General features: G+C 32.6%; 1 protein-coding gene and 1 long non-coding RNA gene across 2 annotated transcripts; one reads left to right on the top strand and one right to left on the bottom strand.

The window, feature by feature from the left end:
• Positions 1-3,499: 3,499 nt before the first annotated feature.
• LOC141591050 (uncharacterized) lies at positions 3,500-6,060 on the bottom strand. The gene is made up of 3 exons (XR_012520615.1): positions 5,954-6,060; positions 5,808-5,871; positions 3,500-3,762 (listed from the first exon to the last, which is right to left on the bottom strand). It is a non-coding gene; the product is annotated as an uncharacterized LOC141591050 (long non-coding RNA).
• Positions 6,061-6,386: 326 nt separating this feature from the next.
• Positions 6,387-18,293, top strand: LOC141591049 (oleoyl-acyl carrier protein thioesterase, chloroplastic-like). Its single transcript, XM_074411510.1, has 7 exons — positions 6,387-6,745; positions 8,427-8,560; positions 8,639-8,752; positions 9,632-9,727; positions 16,831-16,918; positions 17,036-17,104; positions 17,803-18,293. The coding sequence occupies exons 1-7, from the start codon at positions 6,440-6,442 to the stop codon at positions 18,082-18,084; spliced, it is 1,089 nt and encodes a 362-aa protein (XP_074267611.1). The 5' UTR covers positions 6,387-6,439; the 3' UTR covers positions 18,085-18,293.
• The last annotated feature ends 6,867 nt before the right edge of the window (positions 18,294-25,160 follow it).

Raw genomic sequence — 25,160 nt, 5'->3', positions numbered from 1 at the left:
GTGTGGCCGATTTATCCCTTATCAACATGAATTCGGTGGATAGACATTTATCACCCACTTCCCCTACGTAACAAGGTTTGTACCCCGGTGTGGCCGAGTGCACTCCCTCACGAAATAGGTTTTCATGGTTTCTACTCTTTGGTAAGGCTATGTCTCAATTGATTGTTTTAGCGAGAGGTCATGTCAATTTATTATCTATCACGTTTTAAGTGAACTAAAGCGGTGAACTACGATAATTTTAATTGACACGGTCGATAAACTCGATGAAAGATGATGCATGTTTTAGTTATGGCGATTTAGCGATGCATGTGACATATAAATAAAATGCAAAGCATAAAAAATAAATCCTAGTATGGCCTTCCTAAAATAGAAAAACTATTTAACTATTACAAATTCGGAAACCAACTCCATTGGTCCCTAGAACTTCGGTTGTGGCACGCATCTCGAGGTAACACCGTCTTTATGTATCGCCATCTTGAAGAAATCCGTCTTTGGGAACTCCGAAATAAATAAAATTACATAACAAATTACATAATTTCCTATTATACATTTGTAACTAAGGTAAAAAAAATATTAAATTACAAAACGGTGATACGAGATCACAAAAATTACAACCGAATCGATATTCCCATACATTTCAGGTAATACCAATTAAAAACTAAGGCCATACTAAGTAAAATTACATAATTCAAAATTACATAAAATAAAATTATGACAATCATAAAGAAAATGAAGCATTATAATATGTATGAACATGCCAAATTTTATGCTAAATCGCCTTTAAATAGCCAATATCGTATATTATTCGGTTTTTACGGATTTGCGTGATTCAACATTTTATAATCACAAAAATTACATAAATTTATATTTATGCATAAGTTAATTACCCTAACCTCTTAGGACTCAAAATTTAGTCTTCACTAATTATTTGACCATAATTAACTCATATTTCTAAAATTTGTTCATTAATGGACCTAAAGTTATAAAAATAAGCTATAAACTTCAAATAAATCACAAAATTTCAAATAAAATTGAAATTTGAAATTTAAACTCACGAACATTCTGGAAAAATACCATGACACTCATAATGTTCAAGAACTTAGGTTAAAAATTTCGAAATTTATCCGGAAAAACAATGTTGCGGTTTATCGGTTTTTAACAAAATAATTATAAAAACATGATAAAAATTATATTCATCAACTTTTCAATTTTAGATCTGAAAAAGATAATAAAATGCAACATGTGACGTTTTTCCTTAGTCATGGAGTATGTTTTAGCAATTATTTACTAATTAAGTCACTATTTATGCTATTTTTCTTCAAAAAATTATAAATCATGCATAAAGACTTCAATATAGTCTATTATTTTACACACATCTTGTAAAATTGCATGTGACAACATACTAAATTTCTATGGCCATATTCGAAATTAATCTCATATTAACCTATTTTACACTTAAAACCGATTTTAATAATGAAAAATCCATTTTTCGAGCATAAAAAGTCCAAAAATTATAAAAATGTACAGGTCATCTCAAAACAATATATGTGACAACATATCCAAAAATCACTGGAAAATTCGAAGTTAAGCTAATTTTAGTCCGAAAATGACATTTTATTCATAAAATCATATTTTTAATGTCATTATTATGTAATGAACAATAAAAATCCATAAATTAACCAAAATATCCTAAAACATTTTAGGACCAGAAATTTTAACATGCATAATGATTTTCGTTATATATCATAATAACACAAATTAAACAAGTTTTGTATGTTAATCATATAACTCGGAAAAACTTTTAACCGATTTGCATGCAAACAACCAAGGCTCTTGATACCGATTGAAGGAAAAGTAGATCTATATACTAACATATTCATATATGTTTTTGTTAATTTACTCATAAAATTAAATAGTGATCTTATGCATGCAAACAATGAACAAAATAAAGAAGAAATATTCATCCTTACATATGGTTTTTCGGATCAAAGGGCACAAGAGAGTTCTCCTACTCTCTTGTTCTTGAGCTTTCCTTAATGGATGAACAAGGATTCAAGATGAGAATCCCTCCTAAGGATTTATACCCAAGATAAACTCTTAATAAAACTAATATTATTATTACTAGAATAATATTAATTTTGTATGAAAATTGACCCAAAAATTATTTGGTTTCTCTATCAAAACCGGTTGGGAGAGAGGAAGAATAGAGGAATTTTAATCTTTCTAAAACTCTTGTTTTTAGATGATGAATGAATGAATGTTCACTAGTGAGTATATTAGTGAATATTAGGCAAAAATAAGAAGAAAAACCACAATGGTTTTCTTCCCAAAACCGGGTGGGAGAGGAGGAACAAGGGAGCCAATGCATGCTCATGGAGTCATGGTTGCCTTCACAAGAACAAGTAGGCATGCAAGTCTAGTATTAGGTAAACATGATTATGTTTACCACTAATACAATTAACTTAATATTTTCCTAATCCTCTCCAATATTTCGGTCAAGAGGATAAAATGGACTCCATTTTATCTTTGTCAAAATGTCAATTTGTCATATGTCACATGTCACATGTCACATAAATTTATTATGTATTTTTAACATATTAAAAATCAACGTATTAATAAAAATACGTCATATACAAAAATCGACCTAGTAATTCATAATTACTTGTACCAAAATATTTTACCAATTATAAATCACAATAACTTGTATTTATAATAATTCATTCAATTTCAATTGTTTCCTTAAACAATAATTTCATCTGAGTAATGAAACAATTTGATTACTTAGACCGTATCTTATTTAATCAGATTATAATGAGATACGTAAATTTACTTCCAAAATCGTCCGTCAATTTTCAAGTAATTTAATTAATTCGTAACGTTATACGATCAATTAAGAGTAATATCCTTTAGGTATGACCTAGGGGATCAACTGATCACCACCGTCGCACGACAGTAATGTCAAACTCTAGTCAGCCAATCATTACCGATATGTGTGGACCAGTTGACAGTAAAAATACTTCCCAATTGTATTCTTTTAAAATGAGACTTAAACATGTGATTATCATGATCAACAGTTGTGATCGCATTATTGTCGGAGGACACATATTCCAGCACAATGTTGTCATCCCCGAGGTACCTATATGCAGACGTTAATTATTACTTGTTCTTTAAATATATTAGGGTACGAATATTAACACAAATACTTTAATCTTTATATTTGCAGAAGTTAAGCAAAGCCATGGCAGCAGCTAAAGCAATTACTACTACATCAACGGAAGTTGTTGCAGTCAAGCCTGCTTATGATTCTTATTATGAATCGTGTGACTATAAGAAAAAAATGAAAATTGCTTCGCTGATGGCTTTGCACAACCTGGCTGTAAAGAAGTCACCTAGAGGGGATGTAGTCATGATTAACATTGAATAGGAAATTATGGGCGCAGATGATGTAGCCGTCTTGGACCAAGCAATCGATGGAATTCTAAATCGACCTTGACAATTTAGATGTTGTTCACATTTTGATTTGGATGAAGTAAGTCATTTACGAATAATGATGTTTGTTTAAATTATCAATTACAATAATATTCTTTGTTCCATGTGGCGTAATAGGTACCTGAATAATCAGATCGCTGAGTGGAAGGTCCCATTTCACGCCTACGGATTCTTGAGTCCTAAGGCGTTCTCTGCTAATAGAATTTCATACGAAGAACAAATCAATAGTATTGCTCGTCGGTTGATGTCGTCCAAAAAACTATGGCTTGCCCCCTACAATGAGAATATGTATGTATAGTACGTGATTATTGTAATGAAATTAACATGCTTAAATGCGTGTAAATGAACTAACAGTTCAATGTCTCAAAATGAATAGGAAGCATTGGGTGCTACTGGCAATCCAAGTGGAAACAAAAACAGAGTACTGGATTGATTCTCGCGAAGGCAACCCCTCTGACAGTTGTGTAAGGATGATAACTGAATAAGTTTACAACCTTCAATAATGTCATTTGTTATTGTATGACTTGAGACATATATATGCAAATAATAATGGCATGTGTGTATATTTATGATTTAGTGTTTTTGAAGCAAAAAAAAGATTATGCCCACTTGGGAAATATGAAAGCGACGTTGTTCCCAATTTTATCACGCCATTAATAAGTCTATTCTTAATAATTACTCGTATCATTTAATTAATGTTTATGCGAGAGGTTGATTATCTAATTCAGCTGATTTGTGTGTGATTTATATAATAGTCTCCTAAAGCACCAGACGACAAACAATGCAGTTTTTACGTTTGCCAGTCCATGTGGGAGGTTATCCACAGAAAACTTTCTACCTTTCCGATACGGGTTAGTGTGATTTAAAAACTATTTCAGACGTAAATTGAGTTCAATTCCGTATACTTCCATGTATTAAATCTATTTTGATTATGTATATTTTGAATTCTAGTTTCCACAAATACTCTACAAAGCCCCGGAATATTCGCCAGAGGACATCAACCAGATGAGAAATACGTGGGCCAGTTATGTTGTTTCATTAGTGAGGTCTCAATAGTTTCTCATGCTTTATGTACGAGTGTGTATATACAGATCCATTGTGTATTGGTTTCTTTTGTTTTCTCAATAGCAGTTGTGTTTTGGCTGTTGATCATCCTGTTTGTACTGTTTTTAAACTGGGTTTAATTGATTGCGGGGTGTAATATTTTAATACAGGATTGAATTTTTGCATTGCACAGCTGCTGGAATGCTATTTTTCAGCAGCAGCTGAAAAAATAGTATTTAAGCATCTGCTACAAACGCTGCTGAAAAAATAGCATTTCAGCAGCTGCTAGAACATGCTAAAATCATTTTTTTTTAAATAAAAAAATAAAAACGATAACGGTTAAAAACAACCCGTTGCAAACAATTTTTTGACAACGGTTTTATTTAGATAAATAACCGTTGACATATTTTCCCTCCCATTGAAACCGCCAAAAATATAAGATAACGAACGATAACCGTTGTCGAGTTCAAAACGTTTACAACGGTTTATTTAAGCAGAACCGTTGACAAAATTTCATCAATATAAATAGATAACGGTTACATACCGTTGTCAACAGATGAATATAACAACGGTTTTGCACGCAAAGCCGTTGTTAAATTTTGACATTTAATTAAATAAGATAACGACAACGAATTTGATACCGTTCTTAAGATTTAACAACGGTTCTTGATGTTATATAACGGTCGCTTGTTATTTGTACAACCGTTGTATATATTTAACAACCGTCGTTGCAATAACGGTCCCGTGTTTCTATTTAAAAACGGTAATTTGCATTATTTGACCGTTATTGGATGTCTTATTTAGCGTAGTGAATAATAATAATAATAATAATAATAATAATAATAATAATAATAATAATAATAATAATAATAATAATAATAATAATAATAATAATAATAATAATAATAATAATAATAATAATAATAATAATAATAATAATAATAATAATAATAATAATAATAATAATAATAATAATAATAATAATAATAATAATAATAATAATAATAATAATAATAATAATAATAATAATAATAATATGATAATAAGAATAACATATTATTATTCGTCTTTATTAATAATTGTTTTAAATTTCAAGAGAACGAGGTATTACATTAGCAATACCAAGAGATTGTTTCCGAATGACCCAAGATAACTAGTATTTCACAATTAGAAAAAAGTGCAGTCAACAGATTGATGAAAGATGAAAATGAAGCACAAAAATTCCAGAGTAAACCCCATAAACAATGGCGAAATTAGTAGCATAAGTAGCTTACATATTCGCGACACCATGAACTTTGCAGTGCTTTGACATTGTCCCAATTGCTCAACCAACAGTTCCTGAGAATTCATCATAAAGAATTCAATAATGTCAAGAATATACAAAGCGAAATGGGGGAAAGTATGGTTTATTTTCAAAGACCTCCGAGAAGAGTACGGTAGAAGATTCGTTCCTTCCATTGATCGAAGAAACACCGGTAATGTCGTCTCCGTCTCAGTCATCTATTTACTTTTCCTATTTTAGGAGGTTGCATCCACTCTACTCAGTCTTGGTGCCAACTAAACTTAAATAAGCTGAAGAAGAAAATAACATGTCTAAGTCACCAATTGTAATTAATTCAATGGAGAGAAAAATGGACTTTTGGAGTCTTAATAATATACCAACAATCTGCAAACTGCATAGATAATCATGGTTTTAATCACATTTTCTTCAATTATCTTAATGAATCCCAAATTTTGACTTTTTTTTCCCATTATTGATTCATTTCACATCTGACCACATCGATCTCATCGAACCAAACTTTTATAAAATCCACAAAAATAATTCTAAAAATAGTAAAAAAAAAACATTCACATTTCCCAAATTCCCCCATAGCCAAAAAAAGAAAAAAAAGCTCAAAATAAAAATATGATGTTTATAGAATCATGTAATATAAAGATTCACTCTTCAACGCAATGCAATTTCTGGGTAACTCCGAAACGTGACATAAAATTCAAATACCCTCGAAACGTTTCGATTTTATGCTCGAAACGACAGGATTTATCAATGTCATTTAAAATAAGAGATTCAAACAAGTACAGCTTGGTAGATAGGTTGAGGTTAGGCAGCATGAGTGAAGATAGATTGTCATATAAAGAGTGTTTTATAATAAGGTGTTATGAGGTTGGGATTAATAAAACTGCTACCATTGCAACCATTGCTAATCTCTTCCAGGTTATTCACTTGCTTTCTTTTTATTATTATATATCATGTGGTTAGGTCTGTATTCAAGTCGGGTTATTTCTTCTCAATTGCTATTTATCGTGGATAAATTAGGCCATATTTTTTTGGACTTAATTTTACTTAACTTTTCTAAACTAAACTTAAAAGATTTGAACTTTGCTGAATTGAACTTAACACCAAAACTGAACTTATAGGAGATGAACTTTTTTAAACCTATAGAATCTAAACTGAATTGAGCTTATAGGATCTAAACTTTTCGGAGTTGAACTTGTAGGATCTGAGCTGAATTTATAGGACTTCAACTTTTCTGAACCAGACTTATATGAGCTGAATTTAACTTAACTATGTTTAACTTTGTAACACTCCCATTTATTCAGGAGCCTTTAGCTAGACCTTTTCCAGGTAAATAGGGTTGTTACCATCTTGGCTTACCGAAACAGTATATATCTTAACAAAGATTAAAGAACTATTTAATACTTAATTAAGATTTATACAACCGTCTTATAAATAGAGAATACAACAGATGAAACTATACAGTGAAAGATTATCCCAAACTAACTAATTTGTAATCAGGGCCAATAAATGACCCTCACTCAACTACTAAGCCACGTCCCAATCTCCCAGCCAGCAACCATAGCATCAATCATCCATATAATCACCTGCTAGACTCACTAATCACCATTTGCCGAAAATATTAAATGGATAATCGCAGGTAGTTGGAAAAGATTTAACACAAAAAAAAAGACACACGTCAACCCATGGTTGAGTAGAAATAATCAATACATAACACAATGCAGTAGCAACCACATGCAACCACTAACACAACCACAATCACATCATGCGATAAGCGTGTTAGTCTCAATATCAATCCATATGCGTGCTCCACCCACACAACATCGCGCGTGTTCTACAATCACACGACACCTCATACGTGATACAATCACATGGTATGTCATACGTGCTACAATCACACGGTATGTCATATGCGTGCTACAATCACACGACAATATGCGTGCTATGATCACTTAACATCTCCCTCGGATCATTAAATGTGCACCTCCCTCTTGTGGCAGGTCCACAAGAGAAGACTCTAGGGCAGTTCTAACACCCCATGAAGTTATGAGATGAAATTGTCCCACATCGGGAAAATAAGAAGCTTGTGATATGTGTATAAATGATTCAACCCACCACTTAGTAACAAGGTCTTGTACTTTTGGGATTAAGTAAACACAAAATAATGGCCTAAAGTTGCACATCTCATTTTCTTAGGGTTGTGTTACGTGTTCATAACGTATCAATTTTTTTTTTCCAAATTGATCGTCTTTGGTGAATTAGGCTTATAAATATGAAAATTGTCCCTTCATTTCCCTCCAAGGGCTCCAACCTTAGCTTGTCAAACAAATATAATTTGCCATTTCCTTTTCTCTCCAAATACCTCCAACTAAATAATGTCTTATAGACCATTAAAGTCCTAACTTTCGACAGTATTACCTTCAAAGAAGTTAGATGGCGATGATCTATTTGGTGAAAGAGGCAATGTATAGTCAATTAATGGTTGAGAAATACTTGTAAATATTTTAACTTTATTTTATAATATATATACACACATTTTCACCTAAGAAAACATTAAATAGGTAGCTAATAACACAAGTGAGTGATCTTTCTACTGCAGGAACTTAGTTGCAACCATGCTCAAGCCATTGGATTCTCCAACGAAGGCTTTGGAACAACTCCGGCCATGAGAAAACTTCACCTCATTTGGGTGGTTACACGAATGCATATTGAGATTTATAGATATCCTAATTGGTTTGTTTTGTTTCTCTTTAAAAGTATCTATTTTTTGTTTGTTTTTCGTGTCTACAAAACAACTGGTATTTGAAGCAGGTCTGATGTGATTGAGATAGAAACATGGGTCAAAGCAGAAGGTAAAATAAAGACAAGACGTTATTTCATTCTCAAAGACTATGCTAATGGTGAAATAATTGGAAAAGCTACAAGGTAACCTTCAGTTCCCAGCATCCACATCTAAATTATTTGTCGTTCAGAAAGGCCACTACTTTATTAAGAATTTCTGGAAGCCTCTATATAGTCAGTAATTTTGCTAAAACATTCTTTTAAAATTAATGGGTAAAATATTTTAATGCTCGAGTTCTGCGATTTCATTTAATGTCATTCATTTCAAGCCCATCGTAGAAAAATCATGAAAAAGATAGGTGATCTAGGATTATAATGGCGCCTTCCATATGTTGGTAAATCCATCATCAACCACTTGGGGCCTCGCGACCATTAGAAATCAAAAATTTCACCGGGATTTCATAAAAAAAAATATTTTGGATCTATTATTGCTTCTTTACTTGTATCAAATTCGCCTTCCATCCTTCATTCCTCCGACCCAAACATAAATGCATCCTTATTGCTTAAACATGTCAAGTTCACAGACCTTTTCCCTTGTTGGTTATGATTTAAATGCCGAACTTACTTCACTTTAAACTCCACTGCCCGTATTCTGATATATAGAGAACCATTGGACTTGTCTTGGTAGTCCTATCAGTAGAATGGTTGTACAAACAGGAATATAGTAGAAGTACTTCATTATCTCACTCGATAGTCTATCGAGGACTCCTGACTCTTGACTCCAGAGCTGCATCTTCACTTTAAGAAATTGAATTCTAGTGAATATAATGGAATATTTGCTTTAACTAGATATCATGTATGTTTGATTACATTTCTACTTTTCTTTTTATAAAAAATAAAATAATATTAGAGGTGCAAAAGAAATGCAGCTTTCGTATTTTTTGCAATGATTCTTTAGCTTCAAAATTTACACCATTGTTGAACTTTAGTACTTAAATTGATACATGTCATATCTCATTGCAGCAAACTAGGGATGATAAACATGGACACCAGGAAACTTGAGCGAGTCGGTCCTCAGATCACCGATGAATTAGTAATACATTGTCCAAAAGAACTTCGGTTAGTCCTTTCATCATCTTTTTGTATTTTTTTTCTTTTTGTTGTACATAAGTATTACACCCTTATATTATACGAAGTTGGCAAGACTTTTGTCGTGTAAGCCTATCAAACTATATTTGTAACTCAACTATGTTGTAGAGTAGTCGAGACCGAATCACAAGGACGGTGAGGTTTGGCTATAAGTCTCATTTTAGTTCTATTTTTGTCGAATAAAAGTGTAACACCCCCATTTATTTAAGAGCATTTACTAGGCATTCCTAGATAAATGAAAGTGTTGCCATCTCAGTTTCCTGAGGTAGTGATTACAAAGATAAACGAAACCACAGTACTTTAATTAAATATAACATTTAAATGGCCTTATTACAAAATCCGACATAAATAACTGTAATTAAATAATTAAATACAACTGCAGCGGAAACTGAATAGAATAAATAATAAATATAGTTCGACCAAACTAAGTGATCTAGACAGCTAAGTAAATGCCATACCCTCTCGCCCTTCAGCCCCCCTTCTAAGCCAGCTCAATTACCTGAAATCAATCTGCTCCCCAATTATTGGTTCATCACAGGTGTTTAACGAATACACGGTCAACCCAACGGTTGAGTATTTCTAAACAACAAGTATAATACAACAATAATGCAAAACAAATATGCAATGCTCAATCCCGTTCACAACTCCAACATCCACACATCCACCATTAATATATATAACCCGAGACACCCATATCAATAACCCGAGAGATCATTTATCAATAACCCGATACACTCTTATAAATAATATCAATTCCCGAGACACCATTTTATATACCGCCACCCGTGGACCGGTTCTTCAATTTTACCCGCCACCCTTAGACCTGGCCTTCAATTTTACCCGCCACCCTTAGACCTGGCCTTCAATACAACAACAACACAATATGCAATATGAATAATAATAAGTCGACGGTAAAACAATAGCAATATTCAACCAACATACAATTCCAATTAACGTTCATCAAATAAATTACACCAATACACATTCGAGTTAAGTAGATAACCTACCTCAGCGGCGATAATCCAGTAAAGCAGTCCAATAAAAATAATTAGAAGTACTCCACTTCAAAACCGTCACTTAAACGAAATATTATAATTTCATTATTACTTATTCAATTTCATTATATTAATTTATTCAATTATAATTTTATTATATTAATTATTTCCCGTATGAATTATTACGTAAAAACCCGTCTTAAAATAAACAAGTCAAACCCAAATCACTCAAACCGAAAAACACGTGAAACCCAAACACCCACATTTATACTTCATACACGGTTGAAAACCATGTACAACACCCTTCCTTCAACCTCCTTTTCCTGACACCGCCAACCACCAATGACACCACCACCGTCTGCCATCTCAAGCCCGCACCATGACGCATCCCGACAACCACCAACCACCTCCTGAATCGTCCTAACTAGGCCCCACAACCTCGCCCTAAACTCTACCTCGCAACCCGACACAAACCAACACAAGCATACACACTCACCACTCTACCACCACCGTGATAGCCCATGGCCACCACCTGCCACGACCACTCTCGTCCACCCACAACCCACCAAAACGACACACAACCCGAATATGACACGAGCACCATACAAACACCACAACCCGACATCCCACCGTACCAACCACCACCTGTAACCACCCCAACACCACCAGTAGGACCGTCCATAGCCGACCTATCCAACTACCCAGGTCCCATGCTCATACGACAAACACGCAAGCTACAAATTCCGTCTTGAATCCCGCGACAACTGCCCCTTTAGACACCAATTCCGCAACCCACGGTGGTCGACGAAGGTCACGGTTGGTCCCACTAGAATCACTACGGTCAAGGGAAACTTTTAAGGTCAACGACACGGTTCACGGTGGTCAATACGATGTATAAACGATAATTTAGTTGAATAAGATGATATAAATATAAAATACGACCATCTTATTGAGACGATAATTTCTTTATAAATTCCTGTACTTTTCTCCCTTAAGATTTCTTTCCCTTGCCTTAGATTAATAATTTTTATTTTTATGATATATATGATTATGGTAGCTAGAATAGCTTATTTATATAGGTGTATAAAAGAAAGAGAGAAGGAGTTTCCTTAAATCAATTCTCTTTATTATTTTTCCTTTTCTTTTAATTACATAATATTAGTAGTAGTAGTAGGATACAATTATAATTCCATCAATATACTCAGCATACCCGTCCTACACGTGTAACATACACGGTCCAACAATTCCCATCTCAAGCATTATTTAATTAATTTATTTATTTTCGTCTTACAACTTAACTATTCATTTAATTAATTTATTAAATATCATTTAAAACACATTTTAATTTAATTATACCGTCATAAATACGGGGTAACACAAAAAGGTTTTTTATTTGTTTAAAAGTGAAATTAAAGTAATAGGAAATAACAGGTAAAAAGAAAGCAAACAAAACAAACTAAGTAGAGAAATAGGGAACAAATATTAATAAACTAGAGGAGCTATGGGATTTACGGAGGGCATGCAATAAAGTCTCGGGTCAAAGGTCAAGGTAAAATTGAAGTAAAATTAAGACAAGTGAATCACGTAAATATGGGATGACCAAAACGACTAATGCTCTTGCAAGCAATTAGTACAAGTCCCAATTAGTCACTAATATGCTTTTGGCGTTATTAGATACTAATCCAACCTATGTGAAACGAGTCAAAGCCGCACATTTCTATGTTGGCTATAAGACAAAGAAGACTAAAACGACTTAATCGTCAATAAGGTGACCTACCAATCAAAGAGCACAAAAGGTTTGCAATTAAAGAATTAAGACCAAATCCCAATTCAAAGACAAAAACCTTGATAAAGAATAAAGATTGACTCACTAAGTTAGGTAACAAAATGCAAATTAAGGTCTAGTTAAATAACACTCTTTTAAGCTATTATTAAGAGACCATTTTAATAATTTAGCAAAAAATCGACCCAAAACACAAGTGAATAAACCAATTCATATAACAAAGTCTCAACCTTTATGTAATAACCCCAACCCATAACAAATTGACTACTCACAGTTGGTCAAATTAACACTAACTAAGTTATCTATTACATTCAACAAAATACTAAACATGATTAAAGTAATAAAGACCTAAACTTTAAACAAACAAAGCATTAAAACTATTTAAATATTAGAACATGAAATAAAAACGAAAATAAAAACAAGAGTGAGAAAATTATACCATACTTAAAGGAAATGATTGGATTCAAGTTGTGAAAAAAGTTTAATACATAAAGATTAGATCTTGAGATTTAAATAAATAATTAAAATCTAACCCTAAACTAATAAAAGACGAAAAAATAAAAAGGAGCGAAAAATGGGGTTTGTCTTCTAAAACTACTGTTACTCACTACTGTATAGTGTCTATTGTTGCGTATTCTCCGTAAAAAAAAATAAGGCAGCTTGTGCTCTCGTACTGACCTCGTTAAAAACAAAGACACACTCCCCTTCTATCAATTTATGGGTGCTGTCAAATATCGTTGGTACATTACTTCGAATCGTTAGCAAAATTAACTAAATGACCAAGTGTGCCCCTCGCATAATTATCACCAACCTCTCTCTAACCTCTTTTTTCTACGGAGTATCAAATTAACATAAAACTTTACGAAAATCGATTTCCATCCCGAACAAACTAAAAAATTGGAATAACAAATTCAACTACTAAAATCGTTTTCCAATTAAACTTCAAAAAATTGCCCAAAATAATTAACTAAATTGGAATTTAAATGGCGACAAAGAAAATTCAACCTAAACAAGCAAGCCTTATTTGAAATCATCCTGTAACTGTGCCAAACGAACATTAACGAAAATCGTAAGAACAAAATATCACCAAGCAAGCCACTAAATTTTCAAAAACATTCTTGCCATGATTAGCAACCAAATCGAACCCACGTGCACTTCGAAACTCGCTTCATTTTCCGGGACATGGAATCACCATGTCCCCACCTAGGGCCAGGCTTGGAGACACCATGTCCAATCCTAGGCACGGACGTGGAGCCACCATGCCCCCACCTAGGTTTAGACGTGGATCACCCTCGTCCTAGCCTAGGCCGAGACGTAGTGGTTCCACATCCATGTCTAGGGTCAGACGTGAGGCCTAAGTTTGGGGCATTCACCTGCTTCAATCAAGACGTAGTTTCCTTGTTTGGCGATATCCACCATTTGTGCTTGATTTAAGAAAAACATAGTTTCCTGTATTAGTTGGTATTAATTATTTGATTGTTTGTTTTTGCTATTTGATTGGAGCCAGAACCTAATCGGAAGTTGTTAGCTGATTGTCGGTTTTTTATTTATTTATCCTAATTCGATAAGTTTAACATAGTTTCGATTAGTAACTCGTTGATTCGATTAAGTTGTTAGTTATTCGAACTCATTAATTTCGATTGTCGTTTAAATTATTTGTCTATAATTTAATTGAAATATTTGGGGTCAGAGGGCCGGAGAGGTAATTTGGAAATTCATTAAATCTGTCGATGGTTCGAAGTACTGTGTCGACGCCGAATAACGATTGAGATTTCAAACTAACTAAAAGCTAGACTAAAATTCTCATCCAATTAGCCTTATGGCCCATGCATTATATATGACAAATTGGCCCATTAGTGATCAAGTTGATGTCTAAGAGATTGAGGTCCTCTTTTTCTTTGATAAGTTGGCCCAAATGCAAGCTAAATTTGTAGGAACGACAAAATAGCCCAGTCCAAAGCGTGACACACAATCCATTTTGTTCCAGAAAAATTAGCCCTTATCTTTGTACTTCACCATGAAGTAAGTTTCATGCACACAATTTGTTATTGCATCTTATTAAATCCAGATTTCTTGAACCGATGCCTTCAAAAATTAAAGTAACAAAAGCAGTATCTAATATAAAATTATTCATAATAATTATAATTATAATTAAATTATAAATAAATAATTAAACTAATAAATGAGCTATTTGACAATTTAGGCACACCAAATCAAAGTCAAATAAAGATATAAATAGGGGTTAAACTGATACCAAAATACTACTTATCAGAAGTAAGAGACTGAATACAGATTACAACAACAACAACGACCACCTCAAAGGCTTTTGCTAGTGGTGTGTGAAAGGGGGTTGGATGTATACGCCATGAGTCATAAATGATAGAGGTTATTTCTAATAAGACTATAATAAAAATCACATAAAAATTTCATTTTTTGACTTCTATTTTTGAACATTAGAAGTGGATATAAGAGTGAGTGAACCATCTTGATTTACTACACAATACTCTCAAGATCATGTACAAATTCTTGTTTAAAACGGAGGTATCCATTTTATAGTTAAAACGAGTCAAGTATTACTAATTTGCATAGATGAGACAAAAATAATATCTAGGAAATAATAAAAGTGTCTCGTCTATATAAATAGTCTTATACTTAACCCGTTTTAACGATAAAACGGATACCTTTGTCATAAGGGAGATTAACTGAATATCAAGTTGCATTGTTTTAGCTTTTTTTTTATGATTATATTATTTATATAGAATAATTAATTTGATCGATATGAAACATTTTTTAGTGCTTTTCTCGACAAAGTTTAGTTGGTACAAGTTACAACCCAATAATCTCGGCCACTCAGATGTACATAGCCTTGTGTTAGAAAAACATAAAGATGTTTGTTGATAACTCGTAACAAAAATTGTGCCGATAATTGCATCAACCGACTATCACTTTGAAAAACAAACACTATAACAAAAAAAACGCACTACAAAAATAGACGGTCTTGCTTGTGACGGACACAAGGCTGTGACCTCTCACAACCCCCTCCCACTTGCTCTTTGTGAGAGGTCACAAGCTTGTGACGGAATAGTGCCGTCACAAATGAGAACTTGTGCTACAAAAACAGTACTTCTTATTATTCATTTGGATGCACTACATTTTCCTGTATAGGAGGAGTCTTATCAGTGGAAATTCTCTATCCCATTTTGTGTCTCATCTTATATTACATTGCTTTTTCTAATGACATATAATCACTTTGGTATATATAATAATTACCATTTTTATTATTGAAGGTGTGATGTGTCAAAATATTAAGGTAGTGAACAGTAGACACAAGATGAGACACAAAAGTGGGATATATGATCTAAACTCGGAGTCTTAGACATCATTCAAATAATTCACAGCATTCACTTTTTAGGTAGGAAATAACCCAACAAAACACCTTCCATTCTCCCCTCGTATATTTCTAGCTTTTAAAAACTCTGGCTTATATGGAAACTTGGGTTGTCAAGATCGAAGAAAGATTTTCGGTTTACTTTTTTTTGAGATATTCAGACTTTTCTAAAGTTAAGTAGTAAATTCAAGTTCATGAACTTATTTAAGGTAAGTTCTAGAACGATCAATCCCCTATATACTAAAAGAATAAGAAAAGCTCCAAATTTTCTCGCTTAAAGCACATCCTCTATTTTTGATATAATATCCTACCTACTTTTCAATTTTTATATACCGTTATTTAAGATTTTCCTTTAAGTTTTGTGATCAAAATTTCGTTCTTTGTAAAATAAGTCGTACCTAAAAGACATGCTATTTAAAAAAATTTATAAAACAATATCATTATTTTTGTGTAAAAAATATTTTCATTAAAATACACATTTTATGTAATTACTTAAATCTCTTGATTAATTTTGTTGTTTTATTTTTTTCCTCAAATCAAAGTACAATGATGAGAAATGTTAGAAAATTAATGAATTGTCAATTTACAATCTATAAATAATTTACTAAAAAGTAACTTTGTAAACATCGTGTATACATTGTACGGGGTCTATACTAGTGTACTATAAATCTAGAATACTCATGCATACATCTTAGAAAGTAAAAAGTTGTATGTTAACCTATAAATACTGTGTAATCTTAGGCATTCTAAATCAGTTAAAATCAAACATCAACATTATCACAAAATATTCTCTCCACTATCTCCCATGTAAACCATTCCAAAATCAAAAAACATTACAATTTAGATTGCTATTGTTTTGATTTAATGATAAAGAACTATCATCTGTTTTATGTGAGAATTTGCGTAGATTAGCATTTCCCGAAGAAAACAACAAAATCATGAGAAAGATCTCGAAGTTGGAAGGTCTTGGTCACCATTCCAAATCGGGGCTAATGGTAAAGCTTTTTTAACATTCATATGCTATAGTACGTTTGTTTTCAATTTTGTTTTTCTTAGTTTAGTAAGTTTCATTATTATTGACGCGACACTCATTTTGCTAATGTATATAACAGCCCAGAAGAGATGACATAGATATGAACCGACATGTAAATAATGTCACCTATTTAAGATGGGTTTTAGAGGTAAGTACTTAGTTGTTTCCTTTCCTCTTACATAACTATCAGGAAACCGCTTCTTCACTTGTAAGAGTACAATAGATATGTTAACCAGATATGTAATATAGTTACGCTGTTTGAGATTGGATGTCACGAAATAAAATAAGGGCATACAACTTAGTATACTCTAAAAACTTACCCTAATTCAAAGATTTGACTCCCTCCATTTCGTTATTATCTTCTTAATTGACTTTTGAGATCAAATGTTAGTAACTTTGACCATCTAAAAACTTAAAATTATAAAAACTAAAACATTATAATAAAATATTTACATTCATTGTAAAAAGGTAATTCCTAAATATATTTTTGAATGAAAATGAATAAATACAATATAAGAAAATCGAGTTAAATTGGTGTCTTAGGGGCTGTGTAAGTCAAACTAGAAAGATTATTATGGAATGAAGGAGGTATTTTCAGATGACCAATAGTGAAAGTCATGCCTCTGCTAATTGTGTCAACCATTATCACGTCTCTATCTAATAAGAATTTTTAGTAACGCGTTTTGTTATATTCATGACACACTGAAGCCAAAAAAAAGTTGAATATTTTATGATAATGCAATTGTCATTTTAAATTTTCCTCTACATGCATGCTTTATCAAAAAAGGATTCAAGCTAATGCATCTATGAAGCTAATTGATTATTGATTATTTGATTTTTGTCCAGAGTATGCCTCAACAAATAATCGATACCCATGAGTTACAAAGCATAACCTTGGATTATAGACAAGAGTGTCAACAAGATGATACTGTAGATTCTCTGACAAGCGCAGAAACAACTGATGAAATTCTATCAATCCCACCTCTCAACAGAAAAAATGGAGTATATTCAACGACAAGAAACGATGATGAAGATGGTGTTCAGTTTTTGCATTTATTAAAATTATCTTCTGATGGGTCTGAAACTAACCGTGGGTGCTCTGAATGGAGGAGGAAACCTCAAAGATAATGGAGAGATTGATTATCTTCTTGCTTGTTCATGGTGTATAATTTTTATATGTAACTGATAATAATTTTATATTTATATAGCTCTCATGGTTGTGCATTGATTAATAGTAGTACGTATATGCTTAGACCATGTACGATAATAAAAGATGGAGATCACCTAGTTTGTTCTCCATTTAGGCTCTCTTAATGAAGAGTAAAAAGTAATTTTACGTCAACAATAATAAATCTTTTTTACATGTTCAATTTTTGGCTCGTTTTTTTTTTACACATACATAAAAACTTTGAAACAACAAACACTTTCTCACATCCTCACATTTTGTGGCCCATTTAAATTAGAGAGTTAGCTCTCTTTTGTTTTTCTCCCCAAAAGCTATTAGAGAGGTTCTCTCCATTTTATTCATTAAAAAGAATAAAAAAAATATATAAAAGTGCACATTCTCTATATAATCTATATCTATATCTATATAATAACATAAAAATGATTGAAAATCCTCATTTGAGCGACACGTCTATATAATAATATTATAAAAAGGCATGAAAAGCCTCATTTGAGACACACACACAGACACACACACACACACACACACATAGAGGTGGAATCCAGTGAGAACGATCACTCGGTGAGAATGGTGAGAACGATATTTATAAGCAAATTTCACGCGCGTCCTTTGTTACTGACAACCAAACTTCATTTCTCATTTTCTATTTCTCTCCCAATTATCTCCTCCTCAAACCCTAACCACCCTTCGAACTCTCCATCTAGGTTGCATGGACATGCCTAGTTTTTAGCGTTCCCGTGTCGGACACCGACACTCGTAGGATACGCCTGAAAACGTTCTGGACACGCCTTGAACCGTGTCCCCGATTTTTATGTTAAAAGAAAACGTGTCGGACACGGTTCAACATGGTTGGACACATCCCGTGTCCGCTGGACACACTAAATAAGCAGTTTTGAAATCAAAATCTCACTTTATCAGTTATCACGACATCTCACTTTTCCATTTTCCCTTTACATCTCATTTATCCCCTTGTTTCTCTTGCATTGCGACGCCTTTCAGCCTCCCCTCGCCTCAGTCCGCCCGCCGTCAGCCTCCCCTTCGCCGCCGAAAACCTCTGCTCGCCATGTATCTTGCTTTTTCATTTTTCCCTAATTTCTCAATCTATGTTTTATTTCTATATTAATCTCTCTATATATATACATAATAATAAGTTTCTAAATAATCAAATTAATCAAAATCAATCGTTATAATGATTATTATTATTATTGTTATTAAATTTGGGGGTTTTAAATTTGGAGATTATTGTTGATTTTTCGAAAGCTAGGGTTTGTTTCATTTAGGGGTAATTTTCGGAAGCGAATAACTGAGTTGTTATTCCGACTTACCGAAAGAAGTTTAATGAATAATTACAATGGTACAAAGGATGATCCGTGAACTCCCTTTTTTTCAGCTTTTGGTGAACATTGTTTGTCCAACTTATTTCTGGTGCCTTTTAATGTTAATATATTTTGTGGAAAATATTCGGTTTGATAACTATGGCGAATAGTATTGTAAGACTCGAATTTGGGTTTGTAATTTGGAACCTTTGATACTTTTTATTTAATTTTGTAAGACTTGAATGCTTATTTAATTTGGGTTTGTAATTTGGAAATTTGTAGTTTTTAAAACATGTTGATTTTAACGTATAAGACATTAATATTTGTTGTCATTTTACAATTTTGTGGCCTTTAAATAGCCAAATGTTAGATATTGGTTATAATGTTCTTCAAATTCCCTTTATTTTAATATGTATATTGATTTTTTTTTTGCCGTGTCCGTGTCCTAAAAATTTTGAAGTGCCGTGTCGCGTGTCCGTGTCGTGTCCGTGTCCGTTTTCGTGCAACCTAGCTCGCCATCACCACCTACCACCCTGCCATCGTCACTTACCACCTGCCGTCGCCACCTACCACATGCCATTATCGCCGGCGACGTTCACCAACAACTTCGGCAAACCCTTTCTCCTCAAATCACAACCACCCTTTATCTTCCCCATTACTAACCCAACAAATGCCGCCGCCGTCGATATCGACCACCAACTAGGCCGGTGAACCACAATGGAATATCCTCAATGACGGCGTAACTCCGACAACACCAATGAACACCAAGAATCCCCGACATTCTTGATTTGCAAACATAGATCTCGTTTCTCCTTCCTCTGATTTCGAGTTTCACTTATTCAACCACCAGAGTTGTATTGTTGCGTACATCAACGCACCTCACTCAGTCTACCGTCGGAATATGTTAAACTTCGTCAGTCCAATTTGTCCTGAGACTCACGCCTGAGTCTGATGATCTGAGACGGTGGAGAAGGACGGTAGAGTTAGAGATGCGATGATGATCGTTCGGCTCCACGCCGGCGTCGTGAGGTGGTTGGGAACGTCGGAGGTGCGATGGGATGATTGTCGCTAGTGGGAGGTGGTGGTCACGGGTGTGTGGTGGTGGTGGTGGTGGTGGTGGTGGTGGTGGTGCGGTAGTAATATGGTGTTAAAGTGTTAATTTGATTTATTGATATTAGGGTTTCTATTTTGGGGATATTTTTATTGGATTTTTGATTTTGTTGTTAGTTGAATTGAGGTGGTTGAGATTGTGGTGGAGCAACGATAATTAAGAGCGATGCGGTTATGCTTGGTAAAGGTTAGGGGAAGAAATGGAGGAGAAACAAAGATGAGTTGTTTTTGTGTATCTAGATGAAATTTTTGTGTATCTAGAACAATATTTTGCGTATCTAAGTAATTTGTATTTTTCTCTATTTTAAGTCCGAAAAAAAGTGTACCTAAGATGAAAAAAAATGTATCTACACTTTTATAAAGTGTACCTAGAAATTTATAAAGTGTACTTAGAAATTAATGTAAAAATAGTATCTATAATGGTTTAAAATATAGCTGAGATTTGGTAAAAATAAAAAATAAAAATGTATCTACACCGTAAAAAAGTGTATCTAGGATAAGTAAAAAAAGTGTATCTACATTCTTAAAAAGTGTATATAGAATTCCCGTAAAAAGTGTACACATGGTACCCCTCAATTTTTCGACTTTCTACATGGTACCCCTACACTTTTTAAAACATACATGGTACCCCTAACTATTGTCATTATCACTAAGTGTACCCCTAAACTTTATTTTCCGTCAATTAAACTCAGTTTTAGGCGTTAAGTGATGACTTGGACGCGTAACCAAGCGTGTCATTTATTATCCCATGACATAAGGACTCTATTAGGTTCAATATCCATCTCGATCCTAATATTAATTGAAATATACGGGCTAAAAAAATTTGGACGGAAAATTTATTGATCCCCTACCAAATTATCACGTCCAAAGATGGATATTGAGCCTAATAAAGTCCTTATGTCATGGGATGATAAATGACAAGCTTGGTTACGCGTCCAAGTAATCACTTAACGCCTAAAACCGAGTTTAATTGACGGAAAATGAAATTTAAGGGTACACTTGGTGATAATGACAACAATTAGGGGTACCGTGTATGTTTTAAAAAGTGTAGGGGTACCATGTAGAAAGTCGAAAAATTGAGGGGTATCATGTAGAATATCCCATATATATATATATATATATATATATATATATATATATATATATATAGAAATATAAATAGGATCATATGAGTTTGGTTTTTTTGGTGAGTTACCCCTCTGAATCTGAACCACTAATCTAATCTAAGATGGATGGCTAAGATTAAATCTTGCTTAACCTATAAATACGCACTTTTCTCTCCATATCCCTCATTATTAGTAAAATCACACTCTATCTCCTCTTTTCCCCCTAAAAAGCCAGAACAAAAAAAAAAAAAAAAAAAAAAAAGGAAGAACGACGACAACATCGTTCAACTTTGTCAAATTCAATCTTCATCAAATTCCTTCAAATTACAGGCTACAAACTCAATCTTCATCCTCAATCTTCATCATCCTCGTTCAAATTTGTCATCAATTAAGGAGATTCGTTGTCGCTTTCGCTTCATCTTAGTATTTCTCTTCAATTTCACTATAGGTAAGTACTAATTTTGTTTTTCTAGATTTGATTTGTGCGTTTTCACTTTTCATTATCGTTCTTATTTATTATCCGCTTCATTTTCGTTGATTCGTTGTATTTCCGTTTGTACTTATGTATGATATTTAGTCCGTCTCACTGTTTGAGACTTCAGAAAGTAAGAAACTCACTTTGTACAATAATCAAGATGTCTCAAGCATCAAACTGTCGAATTTTTTCTGTTGGTGTTAGTTATTGTATTGCTTTGACCGAGTTATTGAATTATTCAAACTCAGTTATTGTATTTTGTTGTTATTTCTTGTTTATTGTGTTAATCTGTAAATAATAGTTATTGTATTACTTTAACCGAGTTATTGTATTATTCTAATTCAGTTATTGTATTTTCTAGTTATTTCTTGTTTGCTATATATGTTAGAATATTTTTTGTTAATAGTAGTTATTGTATAGCTTTAACCGAGTTATTCTATTATTCAAACTTAGTTATTGTATTGTTTTAACCTACTTATTTCAAATTAGAGTTGTTGTAAGATGATTCCTTTTAATATAATCTGTTTAAGTTGGTTATAGTAATATTACATATCAATTATTATATTGTTTTAACTTAGTTATTTCAATTTGGAGTTATTGTTGTGGTCTTATATAATTTGCTTATAGTTTCATAATTATTTATAACTTACCCCATTTTTTTGCTTTTAGATCTTTCAGTGAGCTTTTGTTTTATGCGGATTCAGCCCTCATCAATAGGCAAAATATGGTTCTCGCCGGGAAGAAATATTGGTGGAAAAATGGTGAAAACTATTAGAACCAATATGTGGGAAATTCAGCTATATTTACGTATAAGGCAAGAATCAATCAAGGATAATCCCTTGATTGAGAGAGCAACGGCTCTAAGGAGCATGGGGTTTATTAAAAACAACGACAAGACGCGATTTTCGTTGGAAGAAACACTTTTAGACGTAGTATCAGAGATAAATATATGTAATATTTGTGATGTTACCACTGTTTGATGTATTATTTGAAACGCTTAGATGTAATGTTACTGATGCTTAGTTATAACTTATTGGAGATGTTTAAATGTAATGTGTTGGAAAGTTATATAATGAAAGTAAGTGATTTTTTTTAACCTTGTTATATATATTATTATTTCATTTTTCTGATTTTGCTATTGCATTAACCAATATCAATTATTGATTGAATGAAAATAACTAGTTATTCAATTAAACAACATGAAAACAAACACAAGATAGAAATTTGATTATATTTGAGTTTCATCTCAATACAATAACACGATTTACTCATTACAATAACCGAGTTTCTGCATTACAATAATTACAAATACCAAAGTTTTACATTATAATAACTGAGTTTCTACATTACAATAATTGAGTTTCTACATTGGAATAACTACAAATATCAGACTTTCTACATTACAATAACTGAGTTTCTCTACATTACAATAACTAAGTTAATCAATTAAACAAGATGAAAGCTAACAAAAAATGACCAAGTATATACATCAGTTTTTCCATTGAACGCCAATTATCCGCGTATATCGTGACTCAACCTGCAAATCACCAAAAAGCAGAATATAACTTAACAGAACACCCAAGAAGTAACTGGATTGTAAAATAAATGGATTGTAAAATAACTATAACTCACGAGAGAATAACTGAATCACATATAGAATAAATGACTTTATTCATTACAATAACAGAGTTTTCGCATTACAATAATTACAAATACCAGAGTTTCTACATTACAATACCAGAGTTTCTACATTACAATACCTGAGTTTCTACATTACAATAACTGAGTTCCTACATTACAATAACTGAGTTTCTACATTAAAATAACTATACATACCGGAGAACATTATTCTCAATAAACAAGTTATTTTATTATAGTAACGTAATTATTCTATCATACAATATCAGTTATTCTATTACACGACGTCAATTATTCCATGGAGCATCAATTATCCCTGTTCAACATCGTCATTCCACCTGCAAATTACCAAAAATAATGAAATCTTATCAGAATTTGTTGTAATCAACAAATTTTCTGTTGAATTTGTTCTATAGTAATGTTATTAATCATGAATTCGCAAAAAAGACAGAAATATGACGAGTGTTTGTTATTCTCATCCTGCTTTTACTGAAATTCACGGAAAATTAAACACAAAAATCGGATTTGATTTGACATATTAGGGTTTTTCCGAAATTTTATCATTAATTGGAGAAAAAATTGATCATATCAATTAAAATAATTAAATTTGTGAATGAATTTGGTGTAGACGATTGAAATTACAAAAAAAATTGGGAAGAATTGATAAATTTGTTGATGAATCTGGATGATTTTGATTGAATTGATGAATTTGTTGTGTTTGTAAAGAGAGAGAAAGGAGAAAAAAAAGTAGAGAGAAAGTGCGATGAAATGTTTTGTGTGAGCAGGTATATTTGTTACATCAATTGTATATATATGCGGGGGTAACTCACGAAAAGTGGCAAACTCACCGAATCTTGCTTCTATATATATATATATATATATATATATATATATATATATATATATATATATATATATATATATATATATATATATATATATATATATATATATATATATATATATATATATATATATATATATATGGGTAGAGTTCCGGTGAGAACGGGGCTTATCGTGAGAACTGTGAGAAACGACTCTCAACCGTCCATCAAATTATCTCACGAGATTAGACGCGCGTTTCTTTGAAAAGTAGAGTTTCGCGGAAAACAAAAAATAAGACTATACATGTGAGCAATATCAAACCTACGTAACAAAATCAAAACACACGAAACAAAATCAATCGATTTCATCATTAATCCTTCCTTAATTTGTAAATTTTTGTTTTTCGATATCAAATTTAGTGATCTAAAATCGGTTATTCATCATCAATTGCTGTGTTCGAAGCGCAAATCAGAGTCAATTTGTTCAAACTTTTGCATTCATCAGCTATTCAGTTATTTCAAGATCAAAACTTTGTAAGGAAAATCGGA

The sequence above is a fragment of the Silene latifolia genome, chromosome 7 (genome assembly GCF_048544455.1).
Source record: "Silene latifolia isolate original U9 population chromosome 7, ASM4854445v1, whole genome shotgun sequence".
Classification (NCBI taxonomy): domain Eukaryota; kingdom Viridiplantae; phylum Streptophyta; class Magnoliopsida; order Caryophyllales; family Caryophyllaceae; genus Silene; species Silene latifolia.
This window is presented reverse-complemented; position numbering and strand designations above follow the sequence as displayed.

Excerpts from the sequence above, each read along its gene's own strand:
- LOC141591049 (XM_074411510.1), top strand. The coding sequence starts at position 6,440 with ATGATGTTTATAGAATCATGTAATATAAAGATTCACTCTTCAACGCAA. Across the intron at positions 6,746-8,426 it reads CCATTGCTAATCTCTTCCAG|GAACTTAGTTGCAACCATGC; the intron begins GTTATTCACTTG and ends TTTCTACTGCAG. Across the intron at positions 17,105-17,802 it reads ATTTAAGATGGGTTTTAGAG|AGTATGCCTCAACAAATAAT; the intron begins GTAAGTACTTAG and ends ATTTTTGTCCAG.